This window comes from Sus scrofa, chromosome 8 (genome assembly GCF_054392235.1).
Source record: "Sus scrofa isolate SSC_HxYL_T2T_F1_AM1 chromosome 8, Sscrofa_HxYL_maternal_Yorkshire_Landrace_v2.0, whole genome shotgun sequence".
Classification (NCBI taxonomy): Eukaryota; Metazoa; Chordata; class Mammalia; order Artiodactyla; family Suidae; genus Sus; species Sus scrofa.
Genome location: NC_139390.1, coordinates 126,143,270 through 126,162,992, shown reverse-complemented (window position 1 = coordinate 126,162,992; position 19,723 = coordinate 126,143,270). Strand labels below are relative to the sequence as shown.

Sequence of the window (19,723 nt, the reverse complement as noted above, 5' to 3'; positions counted from 1 at the left end):
ATATAACCTTAAAATTTAGGTTGGGTTCTATCATAAATGTGAAAAGAAGCTTGTTCACTCTTTCTTCAAGACTTCCTTATTAAAATCGATGTTCTTCTAGTCTTGAAGATATATAATATAGAGTAAAACTTCAGTGGAGCCTACATTAATCCAGAGCGTCAGTTTAATTATCAAAAGTGAATTCTGTATATGAATATATTAATATGTTCTAACAGATGTTCAAAATCTGAATAATTAATGGAAACAACCCAAACGAAGGGTGTTCAAAGGCCAGTTGTCAGGATTCCTACTGCTTTTGTTTCCAGGCTGTGATCTGATCGGCGCAAGAAAGCAGTGACATGGAGTAGCTCTGGGAACATTTATCAGACTTTTAAAATTTACTTTTGAGTTATTTTCGTGTTGAAAGGGAAGATTTCTTGGCTGACAACTCACAACTTCTTGGTTTAATCATTTTTGGATATTTAAAGAAAAACCCACAAATATTGTACGAAAATAAAGATTACATATTTTAACATTAATATATTGCATATACGTCTTAATATAAATAAATAGATATTTCAGAAAAATGCATAGCTTCTCTCTAAAATCCCCTCATGGGACTTCATTTTCCTGCAACAGGTGTAAACTCTATTAGGTGCATTACAACGCCCATTCGCCTTCCCCTGTGATGCCTGAGATGCTGGAGGAAGAACGGTCCAGACTATCACCATCACGCCTCCTGAACTGAAAACTCAAGTTCAGTGGGTTCAGGCCTTTTCTCAAAATCTTTTCTGAGGTTTAGGTCAAAATATAACAATAAAATAAAGGCGGAAGGAAGGAAAGAAAGAAATGGCCGGTTCTGAAAAACTGTAGCATGCTAACAACTTTCTAAATGCAGATGTGTCTTGTAACATAAGAATGGCCACCCTGTTTATAATGAACTCTTTTATTGTTAGTGCACATGTTGTCTTTCAAAATCTTGTAGCCAATGATCACTTTCATAGGAGGGTTATTATTAACATTGGAAACGTGAAGAAAGCATCTTAACATTTAAATCTGAGAGGTAGTTTGTAAAATAAAATAGCACTTCTGGATTATAACACAGAGGTAGCCATTTTAGCTTGAAACCAGTCAAGACTATACATTGGTTATTTTTTAGAGTTGTGTTATTCTAATGAGAGTCTATAAATTATCCTAACATTCCTCACTTCTTTCATTTCCCCTTAATTCGCTCATTGTGTTTTGTCAACAGCATACAGTGACACACTTTCAAATCATTGCTCTCATGGTGCAGCTTGTGAGTTTTACTGGTGAGACCAATGCATTTCTCTTCCTGAGTGTTTCATGGCAAAAGAGGCCACATTTCCTCTCCTTCCTTCCTATACTATTTTATTAAGAACATTTCAGGATTCCAAAACACACCTTTCTCCCCAACAAATGGCAGGGACCAGGTGAAAACATCCATGAAGTTTGGAAGCCAGTATGGATGAGGAGAACAGTTGAATTGCCTGATATTCATGACATTGTTCTCATATTTCAATACTGCAGCTGAAAACAACAGAAAAAAAAGGACGTTAGAGTCAAAAGCACATATTTCTGGTTCTACACATGGCTGTAGTTGATCAAGAAAAGTCAACTATTTGATGAAAGTGCCAAAATGTTAAGGCAAATTAGCATCATTGGTCATGAATGTTTATGCTACTTATAGACTTAAACTTCAGTGCAATATGTAACTGTACAATATATGAATACTATCTATGAAACAGCATTCTAATTTGACAAATATTTATATAAAATAGGTAATCAAACATCGGGAATTGGATCAAGTTCCTTTTGTAGCCAAGAACATTTCAGTCTTACTTAATATCTGATAACACTAATAAAAGTGCCATGGGGAGTTCCTGTTGTAGCTCAGCGGGTTACGAAACCGACCAGTATCCGTGAGGATGCGGGTTTGATCCCTGGCCTTGCTCAGCAGGTTAAAGATCTGGTATTGCTGTGACCTGGGGTGTAGACTGCAGACGCAACCTGGATCTTGTGTTGCTGTGGCTATCTGAATGGAAATTATTTTTGTTGATTTTATTTTTTAATTTTTATTGAAATGCAGCTGATTTACAATGTTGTGTTAGTTTCAGGTAGACAGCAAAGTCATTCAATTATACAAATATATAAAAACATATATATGTTCTTTCTTTACATTCTCTTGCATTATAGGTTATTACAAGACACTGAGTATAGTTCCCTGTGCTATATAGTAGGTCCTTGCTGGTTATCTATTTTTATTGTTTTAAAAGCACAATTTTTTCCCAGTAGAAGTCACAACAGTTGTACAAAATAGTTTAAATTAGACTGCATTCTTGACTTAATAAAGTAAAATTTTTGGATTGAATACTGCCTAAAATAATATGCTGGTATCCGACTCCACCCTTGACTTCTGAAAAGCATGTACCATCCACCAACAAAAGAAAAAAAAAAAATAGAGTAAATCTGCCTGCTTCACTCTGCTTTGCTGTCTGTAGGTTAGATACACACTCACATGGAATGTTATGGTTACAGAGATGCTAAGAGCATAGCCAGTCTCACTCTTAACCAGGTTCAGAACTTCACCTGGGGCAGGGTGAGCAGGTCTTTGTGAATACTTCCAATGAGGCAAAAGCTACCTCTTTAATGGGGTCATATACTCTATGGACAGACAATTTCAAATTGTGAAAAATTCTCAGGGGGAGTTTAAACCTTCTTGACTACTCAGAGATCCTAGTTCTGCCTTTTGGAAAAATACAGAGCAAGAATACTTCTGTTCCTAAATGACAGTCCTTTAAACACTAAGAACAATACTCTCATATTGTACCCTCCTGGGTTTTGGCAAAATTTTATTTTTATTATCCTGTCGGGGCATGATTAGCATTATATTGGTGGGACTCATTGAACGGATCCCAGATGATGTCAAATGGGTTTTTCTTGGTTTTGTTTAGGGTTTTAAAATATAGAAAAATGAATCATCTCATTACTTTATAATTTTTACACTAACTCTTATACGAGGAGATGTTATAGCATGCAATTGCTATGCATAAAGATAGCCCTTAAAATCCTTTTTTTTTTTTTTTAAAGTTACTGGAAGTTTACTGCATTTGAATGTTTTCATTTGTTTGTTTGTTTGTTGTCTTTTTAGGGCTGCACCCATGGAATGTGGAGGTTCCCAGGTTAGGGGTTGAATAGGAGCTGTAGCTGCTGGCCTACATCACAATGACAGCAACGTGGGATCCAAGCCACATCGGCGACCTACACCGCAGCTTACAGCAACACCAGATCCTTAACTCACTGAGTGAGGCCAGGGATAAAACCTGCGTCCTCATGGATACTAGTCAGATTCACTTCTGCTAAGCCCTAATAGGAACTCCTGGATTTGAGTTTTTGCATTAATGTCTGCACTAACATCTTACTTAACGCCTTACTTAGTGATAGATTTAATAGAACACTGCTTTCATAATTTTGTATTTCTCTTCCACCTGGAATGTTTTCTCAGAAACTTCTGTATATCCAAATTCTTCCCATTCTTTGGTCCAAACACTATCCCCTCTGTGAAATCTTTTCTGATTTCCTCTGGTGGATGTCTCTCCTCTGAATCCCCAAAGCCCTTGACTTACAGCTCTGTATTGCATTTATTATTCGGTTTTGATCATGGCTATTCTATGTATGTATGCATATGCTCAATGTCTCTCTATGTCTGTGAGGACAATTACCATACAGCAGGCCGTATTTTTTTTATGTCTCACATATACCTTCTCAGCACAGATGCTCAGAAACTAAGAATACACCTTGATGTTTTTCCCCCATAATCTTTCTCAAGAAAATTCTTCCTAATCCTATGGACCCCTCCTCATGTGAGACAGCTTCCAGAGCCTTTCCTCCACCCTGCTCACCCTATTCTGGATGCAGGCCACATCAGCAATGCCACTGTTAGAGTGAGGCTCAGAACTAATATAATCTTGGTGGGTCTGATCAGTGCAGAGTATGGGAAGGATAGTAGTTTTCCCGGATTTGAATACTACACACATCATATTGCAGCTGAATAATAAGTGGATATTTTCAGCAACTTGCAATTAACTAAAATCATACTCGAGAACAGTAAGATTTTTTTCTTTGAATCCTATTTCAGGCTGACCAACATGGTTCCAGGGGACAGAATCAAAGACAGTTTTGGGACAAGAACTGCAGACAGTGCCATCCATATTGATATGAAGGGAGTTACTGTCTTTTTTCCAGGGAATATGGAATTCTGTATACTTTCCCGTAAACCCATTCTTCCTTGCATTATCCTATCATTCATGCGATGTCATTTGGCCTAAGCAAACATTCACCTAGTATTTAAAACATGCAAAATGAAAAAAAAAAAAAAAACATGGCAAATTACAGTATCAATACTTCTGATGTGCCAGATGGGAAAGTGAAGTACTACTGCCCACCTCTGCTAACTGCTCGCTGAGCACTGACTCCATGGAGAAGGCCTTTACTATTTTTGAATACTGCATATTCTTAGCAGGAATGGATCCTCCTGTCTTCCAGAGAGTCTTTTAGGGTTCTAAGTTGTCTTTTGGGAAGAGTAATTTCTCCTCTAAGTTCCCCCGCCTTTTAGCTGTGTTAGGTTGGTATAGCAGGTAGTGTTATAACTACTAGGACCCTGGATGAAAGGGCTGGGACTTTGTATAATACGTCATTTCACCCTTAGTACAAATCGGAGAAGTAGGTTCTCATGTTATAGACTTAGGATGTGAGGTTCAGAAATGAAGTGACTTTTTCAGGATCATGCAAACAGTAACTGGAAGATTTCACTCATATTCAAACTCAGTGTTTACTGACACCAAATCCATTTCCTTTCCACCATTCTCTTTGTCTCTCCTAAATTATAAATGTATGAATTCTAGTCCTAGCTGTTATACTAATTTAACTTTGACTATGGTATTCATAATTAAAGAGGTTTGAGTTTTTTTGCCAAAATACGTGTTTGCAAAAAATGAAATAGGATGCAAATTCCCAAGTGTGGGTAAATCTTGTCCAATAGATAAAAGGGAAGTTCTGTTTTGTGGCTGGTGAGATAAAGCATTTATTCTTTCAATGTTGGTTTGACACAATTTATCTGAGGGCCTACTGATAATGCTGATACTGTTTACAGATTTTACTTTTGTTCATTAACAGCAAAAACTATACAGTTTAGCAATAGCTATGTTTTCTAAGCATCTGCTCTATACTCGGCACTATATATTTGGCCTTTTACAAATATAAACACAAACCTCTGCAATATCTCTCAAAAGTCGTTCTTATTCAGATTTTGAAATAAGCAAAGGGAGAGGTTATTTGCCCAAGGTCACACTTGAGAAGCAGCAAATCTCAGTTCGGGTCTGAATCTGAAGTTCCTTATCTTTCTAGTATTCCATGATTTTCTCACCTTAACTGCACAAAAATCATTCCATGTCTACCAAGTTTTGGATACAGATCTACTTCCAATTTATTCTTTAAAAGAAAAAAAAAAATGAGCACTGAACTGGAAGGTCAAGAGCCCAGACAGCTAAATGGATTCTCCCGTGAATTGCTCAAGACACTCAAGGTAACTTAATGTCTCTACATCTCAATGACTTCACCTAACTATATTTGTTTATCTAGATAATTTACACGACCTTTTAAAATTTTTTTCTTTTTAAGGCTGTACCTGTGGCATATGGAAGTTCCTAGGCTAGGGGTCGAATCAGAGCTGCAGCTGCGGTCTATACCGACAGCCACATCAACATGGCATCTGAGTCACATCTGTGACCTACACCACAGCTCATGGCAACGCTGGATCCTTACAACACTGAGCGAGGCCAGGGATCAAACTCACATTCTCACCAAGACTATGTCGGTTTCGTAACCCACCGAGCCACAACGGAAACTCCTATACAACCTTTTCTTAAATGCTAAAATGTGAATTTTAATTGTAAAAACTGTTTTCTGTAAATACAGTTACATCAAATTCTCTGCATAGAACCTGGTTCAGATAAGCAAATACGATATACACAGATGTTACTTGTACCACAGAACAAAATGAGTTCAAGAAACATTTACACTTCAGGATTAACCTCAACTTTTTTAGGCCTTTAAAATGTTCACAAACATCTGGAACAAAGACCTCATCGTTGAGGCAATGATTGAGGAAAATCCTCAAAAATTCTAGAGGCTGTTAATAGAACTTTTTCCTTAATTTTTTACAGCTTAAACAAAGAACAATATTCACTTAAAAAATGCAAATGCAACAGTATGGATTTTTTTTTTCTTCAGCCACATAAACTACTCATGTGAACATACTTCTCAAATAACCTTAAAATAACAACTTAGGAATTTTGATGTTTTTGCATAATAAATAGATCACAAAAATACATAAAAAAATTAAACCAGAACAGTCCCAAATATCCAGTCACGAAATTCACAGCTAACGTTTCATCTTCCACCTCCCACATCCTCCGCCTCTGCCACTGCCTCTGACTGTCGCTGGGATTACAAAACGCAACTGGAGCCCTAGCAGTGCGCTCTTCTCTGAATACTTGAAAGACATTTATCTCCAGTGCCATATAAATAATACAATGGTTGTACTTCAAGAATCACCCGAGACCACCTCCTGAGGCCTTGTCTAAGAAAGAGAGAGAGGAAAAAAGAACAAAGTCTACCATCAAGGAACCCCCCTCTTCCACTGGCAATTACACATGACCTCGTGTCCTTTAGCAACTGTATCAGAGGCCTGGAGAGGGATTATGACACATCCATGGGCCTTAGGTTATTAACCATAATTCAGAGCACACCAGGCAGCACAGAAACAAACGCTCTCCTGCTGCATACATGCAGGTGTGAAGAACAGCCAGAAGAAATCTGGTATAATGCAGAGTATATGAATCCCCATGAATCTGGAGACCTGACTGCCAGTTCTTTCTCTGATGTCAAAATTATGGTTGCAAAGTTATGCAATTAATTGGTCCAATCATTTTTACTGTAGAACCCTATATAAGCATGTAAATCATGCTTATGTAGAAGATATAAAATCAGTAATAAAGAGACTGCTCATACTGGGAATAAGGAAGGGGCACTGGACCTCTATTATTTCTTTTTTTTTTTTAGGGCCGCACGTGGGATTCCCAGGCTAGGGATTGAATTGGAGCTGTAGCTGCCAGCCTACACCACAGCCACAGCAACGCTGGATCCTTAACCCACTGAGCAAGGGCAGGGATCGAACTCGAGTCCTTACGGATACTGGTCGAGTTCATTACCACTGAGTCACAACATGAACTCCAGACCTCTGTTATTTCTAATGATAGAACCAGGCCCTTTCAACATAGTGAAATCTAAAGAATAGGATCTAGATCTTATTTCAGTCCTTATTTATCAAACCAGGCACTAAACAGCAAGGCCACACCACAAATCTATAAACTAAAGGGTCTCTCCTACTTTAAAATTTTAAACTCTGATGAGATGCAAAAACCAATATTTCATAAGTACATCACAATATTTCTCAGCATCTTCTTTAACAATTGTCATCACCAGGGAAGCTGATGACAAGGGAATAAGTGACAAAAATACAAAGGTCAAAAGACAACTTCCTGTTTAAGAGACATTATCAAAATACTGCTAGCAAGATGCACTGACCAGCTCACCAAACTTGGGGCTCAACACATTCCAAGCAGATTTCAAGAGAAACACAGAGCTCCTTTTTTGAAAATCTTCAGATTACTAAGTGCAATGCTCCCTGCATACCTCAGGCATTCTCAACACTACTAGGACTGTTTTAGGATAGATGAAGAGAAGAATCCCCCCCAAAAGGGTTAAGACAAATTTTACTCTTTTCACCCTCTGCTAACATTTTTCATAGCCTTAACTCTAAGTGACCATCTATTCCCACCTTCAAAAGATGAGATAGAGGGATAGAAAATAAGTCAAGATGAGAAAAAAGCAAGTGGAGCCACTCCGGAATCACTGTAAGCCTCCCAGAAGTAGTGGGGGCGGAAAAAAAAAAAACATAATAGAACTTAGAACCTAGGATGTTTTTTCCTTTAACTTCTTCCACCCAAAGACACCTAAGCAGAAAAACTAGCATCAGTGTGTTCTTTTGGCAAAGTCCTACCATGACAGAGGAGGCATGATAGCTTGATGGACTCATGATGTCCTTTGGCAACATTTTAAGATTACGTTTGCAGGCTGCATGAGAGTTTTCTCTCTGGGAGAGGTGCTAAATTTTTTTTTTAAAAATATGTATGTTCCCATAAAGATTACTTTTGGGACGGTGCAGTTTTCATTTGAAAAGTTGGGAAGACATATATGTACATCCACATGTATGCACAGATTGTAGTACATGTTACAGCATCTATGAACATAATCTTGGCATTCCCTTGTGGCCCACTGGGCTAAGGATCTGGCATTGTCACTGTAGCAGCTTGGGCATTGCTGTGGCAAGGGTTCAATCACTGGCCTGGGAACTTTCACACGCAGTGGGTGGGGCCAAAGAAAAATTTAGTATGAAAATAATCTCTATGATTCCTTCCATGTAGAAATCTGACTTCTAGGAGTTCCTGTTGTGGCACAGCAGAAACAAATCCGACTAGGAACCATGAGGTTGCGGGTTTGATTCCTGGCCTTGCTCAGTGGGTTAAGGATCTAGCATTGCCGTGAGCTGTGGTGTAGGTTGCAGACGTGGCTCGGAGCCCGTGTTGCTGTGGCTCTGGCATAGGCTGGCAGCTACAGCTCTGGTTAGACCCCCTAGCCTGGGAACCTCCTTATGCTGCGGGTGCGGCCCTAAAAAGAAAAAAATAAAAACAAACAAAAAAATAAATAAAAATAGAAATCTGACTTCTAACTCTTGTTTCCCCCCTTTTTTTTCTTCTTAATGTCCTGTACTTGCCTGATTTAAAAAGATTCCTTCTTTGCTATTAGTGATCTAGGTAAAGGGAATTATCTAGGTCAAAGGTAATTTACTAGTTCATGAGAGTTACTGTATTTAGTGAGCAAGGGCCACACTTGTACTCTATAGCTCATAAATTCAGGCTCAAAGTAAGTGTTCAAGTCTTTTTTTTTTTTTTTTTTTTTTTTTTGGTTTTTTTAAAAAAACTACAGCCTACACCACAGCCACAGCAACACGAGATCCAAGCCGCGTCTGTGACCTACATCACAGCTCACAGCAATGCTGGATCCTTAACCCGCTGAGTGAGGACAGGGATGGAACCTGTGTCCTCATGGATTCTAGTCAGATCCTTGGAATTAGCTCAAGTCCAGTCAAACACTGTGAATCATTTCTAACATTATAATTTCACATAGCGAATTTGAATTTCTACCATTAAATATTTTTTGCTAAATCAATAAGTAGTCATTAGTAGTTTTGAGTTCCTTACCAGTTTCAGCTGGTACATTTAAGTTCTGGTCTATAAAGTTATAATGCTAAAATAAGGCTTAATCAACCCTAGACTAGGTGAGAGAGATTTAGTTGAAGCTTTAAACTACTGGAGGAGATGGTATGGACAGAGTATAAACACTTCACCCATGCCTGACTCTCCTTCCACACAGTTGATACTTATCAGCTCCAAACACAGAACAAGGGTAGCTGTACCTTGGTGGGAGGTACCTTGAAAACTAGTACCTGTATCTGAATCTGCATCTGCATGTAACCACTGAACACTCTTTCCACCTTCAAGCTTGTACTTGGTGTCAAGCCTTAAGCGGTAGCTTGCAATGGTTCTGGGTTGCTATTTCCAAGATATCCTTGGCTCTGAGTTAAGAGTAAGACCATGCACTTGGAAGTAACGTCACTGCAGACTTTCTTTCACTGTCAGGGGCAGGGTAAAGTCCAAGAGTCCCCTGCAGGTCTAAAACCTCTAGATAATGAATAGCAAGTGATAATCCCTTGGTCCATGTCTCTCTTTCTTTCTCTCTCTGACTATAAATATAGTCATGACTATGACTACATATGACTATATACACATAGTCATGACTATGACTACATATGAGAGAGAGAGGGAAAGAGGGAGGGAGAGAGAGAGTTCCTATTTTTCCTCCTGTTAAATGCTTTATCAAGAATTAGATGTCTAGAGAAGTTGGTTTCAGTTCAGGGTAAGAATCTTCTAACTATCTGCCAGAAAATGAAATACAACACTTCAAAATGCAAGCCTCCATCAGTCCTGTCCAAGTGGAAGCAGAAGAGCACCGACAGTGAATCTGGATGGAGGACTCGGCTTTGCTTGAGGTCCTGTCTTCATCCCTATGTAAGGGTTCACAGAACACTGAGATCTGAAACCCCGTGAGTCTATGGGCAGAGCTTTGGGAAAAGCAAGGATTACCTCACCACCACCATATAATACTTACTTTGTTGAAGTTCCCCAATTACTTAACTGCGGAAATTTACAACGGCATAGGGGTGATGATTAAGAAATCAAGGTCATTTGTTGGAGCAAAGATAGATTATGTATAGCTTAATTCAATTTGTATATAGAGTTAGAGTAATTCTTAAATATTAAATCTTGATAGGTTTTCTATTTTCTATTTCATCTTCCATCCCGTTAATTAAATGTTTAAATGTAAGCAAGGTGACTACAGGACTAAAACTAATCTATTTAGAAAGTGGCCTTCAGCAATGACACTTTCACAGCAGAGCTCAATAAACAAAAGCAAAAGCCTAAGTGCTTCAGGGGATATCTTTTCAAGCGAAACATAATTTATTTCAGAATAATATAAAAGATAACTCCAACTTTATTCTTTTAATAATGTATACATCTGGAAGGACACACTCATGTAATTTTAAAGTGGTAACAAATGGCTCTTCATTTCAAAAGCTTTTCTTTTCTTACTGAAGAATAGTTAGTCACCTAAACACAATGAAGCTGTGAGTTGAATAGGGGATCAGTACAAATGTTGCCCAGAAAGCTTTTACCGAACAAAACTGATGCACAAGAGCCCAGAAGGAGGTTGACCTGTGGGCTCTGGAGTCAGACTGTTGAGTTCCAATCTCAGTGCTATTCCCTGAACAGCTTGTATGAACTTTGGTTAAAGTAGGTAACTTCTCTGTGCCCTGGTTTTTCATCAGTAAAGTCAAGATTACAATGTATTCCACAGAGTTGTTGAAAGATTAAATGCATGGAAATGTAGAGCAGTGTCTGGGATTGGAAAATGTTCAATAAATGTTTGTTATTATCACCATAGTTACTATTATATTCCACTTAGAGGAATAAAGCAAAAAGCGTCTGTACAGCATGCTATCCCAATCCAAGGGAAATGTTTACATTTATTGAATATATTACTACTAACCTAAGGCTTTCAAGAGAATATACCAAGCTCTATTACTCAAGGTGACAATGATAATGACAACAGTATAAGAAATCATAGCCACAGATTAATTCCACATATTGAAGAGTCCTGGTTATAAAAGGCAGTGAAAGGGGACATTCTGCTGACACCTCCTTGCAGTTAGTTTTATCCATTTGAAATCTCTGAAATAGAGAAGGGATTTCTCTGAAAACCTATCAAAACCTCCTAACTTCAAGTTCTCTTTATCTGTAAATGTCTATCTAAAGTCTCCACATAAATTTCTTTTCTACCACCTCACATTGATAAAAAAGGAGTTAACACTAAGAGTTTTGTTTATGGTTTCTGCTTTGCTCCTTCATGGACTCTTATATTCCATACTATTCCTTAGCAGATAGTCCTAGGTTTAATAATTATTATAAAGAAATTATCTTCCTGGTGTGTGTAATTCTACCAATAGTCACTGAGCTAAAGAATAAAAATGTTTAGCGAAGAAATGAATATTTTTTGGTGGGGGTGTATCTTACTGCTTTGCTTTAGAGATTGGTAAGAAAAAAAAAATCTGACCTCCAATCTGTTTGCAAATATCAAACAACAAAATGTTACCATGAGTGTGTATTTACATTTTCTACACTGAAAGAAGTGAACTGGCTAAACAGTTGCTCAAGACCAATTAGGAGGATGTTCAGTTTTGAGATGACGGCAGGAATAAAGGAAGGGCTGGGAAAACTACTGCCATTGGACAGAATCTCTGGATTAACTTTATCCAATTTGTAAGGCAACTGGTGATCATATTTATGGCTGTGATTGCAAACACCCCCAAAATGCTTTAAAAATGTTTACATCAGGAGTTCCCACTGTAGCACAGGGGAAACAAATATGACTAGTAACCATGAGGTTGTGGGTTTGATCCCTGGCCTCACTCAGTGGGTTAAGGATCCAGCATTACCACGAGCTGTGGTGTAGGTCGCAGATGTGGCACAGACCAGCCAACTGTAGCTTTGATTCAACCCCTAGCCTAGGAACCTCCATATGTTGTGGATGTGGCGCTAAAAAGCAAAAAAAAAAAAAAAAAAAAAAAAAAAAAAAAAAAAAATAGTTTACATCAATGCCCATGCTTGAGATGAGTCTCAAACTCCACAGAAATGGCCCCTTGCTGTTAAACTTGGGTGCCCTGGCAGGGAAGCAAGCTTTTTAACACGCTGTAGAGAAAGAGGCAAAGGTCTACTCAGGGTTCTCTGGGCACTGACTCTACTCCTTTCAGGGACCCTCGACCCAATCTCCCTCTTGCACCCAGGATAACAATCAGATCTAGCTGGTTCTTACTGGGCTTCTGAACCAGACAGGTGTCAGCTATCTCTAAGTCTGTGGAAGTTATTCCTAAGTGGTGACACAAACTCTCAGTGTGAAAGGACTGTGGTGCAGGAGGGAAAGTAATCCTCAGCTGGGCACCACGCATGCAGTGTTGATGGTGTGTCACTGGTGTGTCACTGAGGGCAAGAGCTCCTGCTGGAAGTTGGGGCTCCAGGGCAAGCTGGCTTCAGATATGTTGCATTTGCTCCTCCAATTCACATCATAACTGCCAATGAGATTCCGACCTGGGTTCATTACATGAACAATTCAAGCCTCCCTTATAATGGTTATCTTCCTGTCGAGTCATAAATTATCTTTTAATCTATAAATAGTATCTTCCTGAAGGCCATGTCTATTTTTGATTGGAAAATAGAAAATATTTGGAAAATACTTAAGTATATTGAAAATGTCAAGTTTTGGTAAGAATAAAATGCTTTTTATAAGTAATCCTATCAAGTTGTCTAGTTTAAAAGTCTAAAACATCATTTTTTTTCCCTTATCAATAAAAGGTAGATGTTTGCAAAAAAAAAAAAAAAATTCTAGTAAACAATGCTTTTCTTGTTCACCCTTGAAGCCCGATTTTCAACCTCTCCCTTCCTTAACCTACTTTAACATTGAATTGATTTTTTTCCTGGTTGTCATTTTAGCCTCTGGTTTTGATTGCTATATCAGTTTGGCTGCCTATTAGATTTTCCTCTCAGGTCCAAAATACACCTCATTTAATAAATTTTACTTAATTATTTAATTTTACTGTCAGTAGCTTTTGTTAGACCTGAGTCATATGACCCTGGTATTTACATTTATATTTCTTTACATCTGTATAACACAACCATTCATCTAGCCACTCACCTATATGTACAGCAACTCATCTGAACTATGGAGAACTGGCACCACATGGAAACACACTGCAATTTACTTAGGATTTTTTTTATAAGCACAGGTATACTCACTAGAGAGATAAAGGACTTAACTGCTCTATATCTAGGTTTGAAATACTTTTAAAAAGGTTTATTACAGTTTTCAGCCAAACTGGAAAGCAGAGTTCACATCCACCACTGTGCTTTTCAACCCTGAGAGATTTTAATCTAAGATCACTTACATGGTGTTTTTCTCAGTTAAGCTTTTTTTGTTGCCACCAACTAATTTCCACTCTCCTTTCATACCACTCTTTTCCACATAGCAGTGTGCAAATATACTTAACTAATTATGGGTGGAATTCTTTATACTAACGTCTATTACACTATGAGATTATAAACCTCACTAGAGCAAAGACCATGTGTATCTTGTCTATCTTGTATCCCTGGCACCTTGCCTGCTGCATGGTCTAGAGTAAGTTCTCAGTAAAAGTGTGTTGCCTTGGTGAGTGAATAAGGTTGAAGTCACTTTTGCAGGTACAACAAGAAGCAGCAGCAGGAGCAGCAGTGTGTCATTACTGCATTTTTCTTCTGTTTACTGTATCCCGATAATTGTGAAAGAGCTTTTCCCTTAGGGCCACAGATTCACAGAAGAAAAACAATTCAAAGGTGCTAAGTGCTCTGCAAATGTTTAACTCCAACTGGGAAAGGGTATCAGCCCTGGTTACCGCAGTCGTTCAAAGAGAAATAAAGCTCTGAGGGTCAATCCTGACAGGGTACTTTGGGGCACTGTCAAGCTATTAATTCTCAGAAAGGAAATGCTTTGATCAATGCACATATTGACTGCCTACCATGTATAAAGCAGACTACTTGGTTTGATGATGCATATCAGGAAGCACAATCTGATTGAGAAGTTATAGGAATGCATGGAAAAGCTAACTGGAAAAAAAAAAAAAGGAAATGCTAAGTAAAAGCAAAGGATTGCTATTGTAGGCATTAAGGGAAAGACTACCAATGGACCAACTGGAGGCGGTCTAGTCTATTTAGGTGGGCAGAGAAGAGCAAGACAAGTATCCCAGTTATAGATGAAAAGAAGTGGGCAGGTAAAGACGCGGGGAAAAGGAAAGCCAAAAGCTGTTTAGGGCGATGAGCAGAACAATGTGGCTACAGGAGAAGGTTCCCGCTGAGAGCAGCAGAGAGAAGGATCACAAAGGGAGATGGACCCATAGGGTAAAACTATAACCAAGAAGCTGAAAGGGAGGAGTATTCCGCCACCAGCTCCTGGGAGGCCCCCCACTGACACGGGGCATAATTACAGCCACATAAAATATTCAACGATGATAAAATCTTCATAGAGCACAACGTCTTGCTTCAAAGTAATGTCATCTATTACTCACAAAAGACAATTTTTTCCCCTCATTTTACGGAGATGTCACCGAATGTCAGTGAATGTAGATGAGTTCGTTGTTTGATGGGAGGGCTGTGATTCAGAGCGATGTCGTAGGCCCCGGCTCTGGCATCTTGCAGGAGTAAGCAGGAGTTGTCAGAGTGAGGAAACCGAAGCAGGAAGATGGGCGAGTTGCTCACCCGAGTTAGTGCAGACCAGAACTGAATGAATCAAAGTGGGTCAGGGATTGAAGGGGCTGATGGGACACGTCCAGTCCTCGCTGTGTTCTGAAAGCTGCTTTTAATTGCAGGCAGGTACAAACGACTAATCAGAACTACTGGACATTTACACATGAAGCTGATCACACGACCGTTACCAATTTTAAGATGGTAGAGTAAACCTTTTTTTTTTTTTTTTTTTTCCTCATTCTTTCATTTTGCCAGAGAGCTCTTACTGCTGCCTTAATCCGCAGGAGCTTTCAAATCCTACTCTTACCCCTAGGTTATAATTCCAGAGCCTTTATGGTCATCTGTTTCTAAGAATCAAATGGTTACCTCAGATTCTTCATGGCTGTTCCTTTGCACTGATTGTGTTTTGAAGGTGCTTGCAACCCGGTTTTATTGCAATGCCTTTTAAAATTCTCATTAACATTTATTTTATTCAAATACAGTAATCCTCACTTCAGCAGTGAATGCCTAACTCCCACAATACTGTACACAGTGTTAGCATAATAGCTTTAAAGTGCTTCAGAGATTTTACACAAAGGTCTTTTGAAATTATGTTCAAACTGAAGAATATATCTTTCTTCTTCCTATCAGTTTATCTTTTTCTCTCAGGAGAATTTTTTCTTTTATGAAACAGATTCCCCAAATGAAATGCTTGTACCTGCCCCCTCCCTGAGCGACTGTGATCTGCCCTCCAGGCAAAAGTCAGAGAACCACCAAATCTCAAAGACAGCAATGCAGTGATGTCTATTGTTTTTTTTTAAACTCCTACCTTGTTAAATCAGGACCATAGACAAAGAAGCAATGCACATCTTCTGTGAGAAATTGCTATTTGTCTCAAGCAAAACTGCACTGCCTAGCATGAGAGTGGATAGAAAAAGTCTAGGTCTATTCTCGTGGAGTGAAATCCGAAATTCCTGTTTCTTTCTTTTTTCTTTTTTTTTTTTTTTTAACTTTTTACTGTTTTGAGGTTTTTTAATTAAAAAAAAACATAAGTATACTACATGCTACTTGGTGATCAGTCATCATCCACAAAATCATTCATTTGAGCACTCCCTTCACTAGGAGCGAAGAGGGGGTGGTAGTCAGGGCCCAGCCGTGAGCAGGAGGTGTTAGGTGCAAAGCAGGAAATCAGGGTCCAGGCAAAGGCAGTGCTTCCTCCCCGCAGGGACAGCATCTATTCTTAAGGACCGAGGACACCAAACAGGCACTTGGGAATCTAGGTGGCCAAGGCCCACTCAGGCATCCTGGACCCCAGCCACCTATCACAACTCAGGCATGGGCATGGCTCCTCATGCCAGTTTTCAGCCTGGCTCAGAAATGAGGCTGCCTTTTCCTGCTTCTCCTGAGCTATATTTGACCTCACATATGGTTTTTGATTGGTTTCTCTCTTTCTGTTTCTTTTCACTTAATCTCCGAAAGCCACGTGCAGAAACGCTGCAGACATACTCTCCAGACCAATGCCAACGAGGATCACTGACGAGTTCACATTTTATCGCTCATTCTGCCACACCTACAGTGCCTCACGTCGCTTCCGAATAAAGAGAAAAACAGCATGTCCCCTGATCCTTCTCTCCTCCTTCGTCAGTAAATAGCACCCTCTTGCTTCCCGATCTTGTTCACGGCGATTCAGAAGGCAAGTACAGGAAGGACCCTGAACCAGGTAAGGTCAGTTCATCGCTACCTGAGTGACCTTGGGCAATGCAATTACCAGAGAGACTCACTCTGGGCGGCAAATGCTATTTCAAGTTTAATTCAATTTTTCAAAAAAAAAAAAAATGAATGTGTACTTGCCTAGCACAGGCTCTGACTCATCGTAGGTGCTCAACAGGTGAAATCTGAATTTGAATTTCAAGCTATAGCTTCTCTTTGCTTATTTTTCTTGATCCTTTATATACACAGTCACATCATTCTCACTTAAATCCTTACTCTTCTTAAGAAGCATGATTTTGGATAACTTTCAATTATTCTTTCGAGGCCTATATCTCTTAGAGAAGGGGCTGTCAACCCTACTACAGACTAGAATCTCCTAGAGAACTGTTGAAAAATAACAGTGCCTGGGTCCCACCCCTGACGGACTGAATCTGTAACTCTGAAGATAATCATGAAATTTGCATCAAACAATAAATGAAAAAGTAAGGAGAAAAAAATGATTAAAAATGCTTAATTGAGGAGTTCCCATTGTGGCTCCATGGGTTAAGGACCCAATGTTGTCTCCGTGAGTGTGAGTTCAATCCCTGGCCTTGCTCAATAGGTTAAGGATCCGGCATTGCTGTGAGCTTTAGCATAGGTCACAGATGTGGCTCAGATCTGGCGTTGCTGTGGCTGTGGTGGAGGCAGGCAGTTGCAGCTCAGATTTGACTCCTAGCCTGGGAACTTCTTATGCCACAGGTGTGACCCTGAAAAGAACAAAACAAAAAACAAAAACAAAAATGCTTAATTAAAATTAAACTGGAATTTCCTCTTGTGGCACAGTGGTAACGAATCTGACTAATATCCATGAGGATACAGGTTTGATGCCTGGCCTCACTCAGTGGGTTAAGGATCTAGAGTTAGTGTGAGCTGTGGTGTGGGTCGAAGATGCAGCTCAGATCCTGAGTTGCTATGGCTGTGATGCAGGCTGGCCGGTATAGCTCTCATTTGACCCCTAGCCTGGAAAATTCCATATGCCGCAGGTGCAGCCCTTAAAAAAAAAGAAAAAAAAAAAAAACAAACCAAAATAGAACTTAAGGATTACTGCACATACTATACCAGACTGCAAAAAGGATGTGAAAACACTCACCTTTGTTATTGTATACATCTAAGTAATTTGGTGCTGAAAAAATTGTAATTAGAGAAGGGAAGCCTGTTGTTTGGCTTTTCCTGTACATGCGGTACCTAAAAAAAATAAATGCAAGTCAAAAGAAGGCTAAGTATGGAAAAAAGATGACATCAAATTATAGATTTAGAAAGAGAAAATTAAAGTTAACTTTTATCGTTCAAAGAGAATTCAATTACATAACATTAAACAAAATTTTCTCTCTAAGGTCTGTTATACACAGGTATCAATTCATTTCAGGGGTGACAACAAAGACATAATTATAGGTACAATTTCCAAAGAACTCTTTTCTAAGTCTAGCAGACTCAGGGGAGGATGGAATTCAGTGAAAAATTATAATTCATTTCCATGTGCCCAACAGATAGGACAAAGGCTACTTTTCTGCCCACAGACACCTGTACCTACCATGTTTTTCAGAAGTTCGCCAACATTTTTAACATAAAGAGACTAAATAAACAGAGTAATATACAAGACTTTACCACTAATAACCAGGTGGATTATTCTATTTGTCTACAATACTCTGTTACGATAACGTTATATAAATCCATTTTGCCTCGACTAAGTGATTTGCTTTTCAAAGAATGTCTGGTTAGTTAAAATCTATGGGTTTTACAAAGTGAAATTGCTTCTATTTTAGAATTGTATTTATTGCCAATCTCTTCTGGTGTCTGTAGGTCAAAGATTATTGTTTCAGTGGGGTCATATTTAATCAATCAGTAATAAAACATCTGCAAGATCTTTGGAAATAAACCAACGATCCAGTTGGTTTTCTTCCACTGAGACAAAAATAGAACTCTAGTCCTCAAATACTCAAAAAACACAGATTTGGTTCCTTTGCATCAAGGTGAAACCATAGCTTATGACTTCTATGCAACATTTCAGGAATATCAGTTTAGGAAAATTCCTAAAGCACAAAACAGCAGTGGCGTTGGTGGTATAATGGTAAGCACAGCTGCCTTCCTAAAGTGCAAAACAAAATTTTATCATTCCTTGGTTATTCTGGGTCACTCATTTCTGGCAGACTAATCATGCGTAATTTAGCTTGGTTCTAAACATACCGAGAAAAGCACCTTCAGACATAAATAAGCACCTTAAAATTTATAATTTTACAAATATTTTGACACTACTTTTCACAGAAGAAAAAATATCCCCTAAGAAATCTTTTGAGATGTCCTAGAAGTATTTCTTCTGCTTATGGGACTGAACTTTGTTGAGGGAAAAAAATCAGAATGTGAAAGACAGTAGCATTCTTAATTCTAGTACCTTAACTTTATGAACTGCGGCTGCCTATGCCTACTTGACAACAAATAAAAACAGAATCAAGATGGCCTAATCTCAAATTTCTCCCAATGAATCAATCCCCTGTCATTTAAAACAAATATATTTGTTGATTTTAATTGATGCACTTAACCTATTTTCAAATAAGCAGATAGATTTCAGGTCTACAGTGGGATTAAGATAAATCTGCTTAACATGTTCAGTTGGGACAGTCAGAAAAAAAAAAAAAAAAAAGGGACACCACTGAAAAAAAACAAGGACCTGATTGGCTGGGTCTATCAGTAGTTACTGCAAACACCAGTTGCAACAGCACTGAGTACACGATATTGAATCAGTTCACACTTGCTGACTGAGGAAAAAGCTAATTTTGAAAAAATTTTAGGATCTGCCTTGATTTGGAATCATCATAGGCATAGGCTTATTTAAGAATGCAGGCTTCTAAGTTCCCAATTTCAGAACACAGGTTATAAAAATAAAATGCTCCTCCTTTTCAGAAAATTTAGAATTTGAAGGAATGAGTTTCAGC

General features: G+C 38.6%; 1 protein-coding gene across 2 annotated transcripts in view; it reads right to left on the bottom strand.

Annotated features, from left to right (window-relative positions):
- The window catches only part of PPP3CA (protein phosphatase 3 catalytic subunit alpha), a 317,262-nt gene that overhangs the window by 35,462 nt on the left and 262,077 nt on the right, over positions 1 to 19,723 (bottom strand). For both annotated transcript variants that reach the window (XM_021100471.2, NM_214128.1), the window contains 2 exon segments: positions 17,884 to 17,978; positions 1,402 to 1,527 (listed from right to left, as the gene is read on the bottom strand). In XM_021100471.2, the coding sequence (XP_020956130.1) occupies positions 1,402 to 1,527; positions 17,884 to 17,978 (221 nt within the window).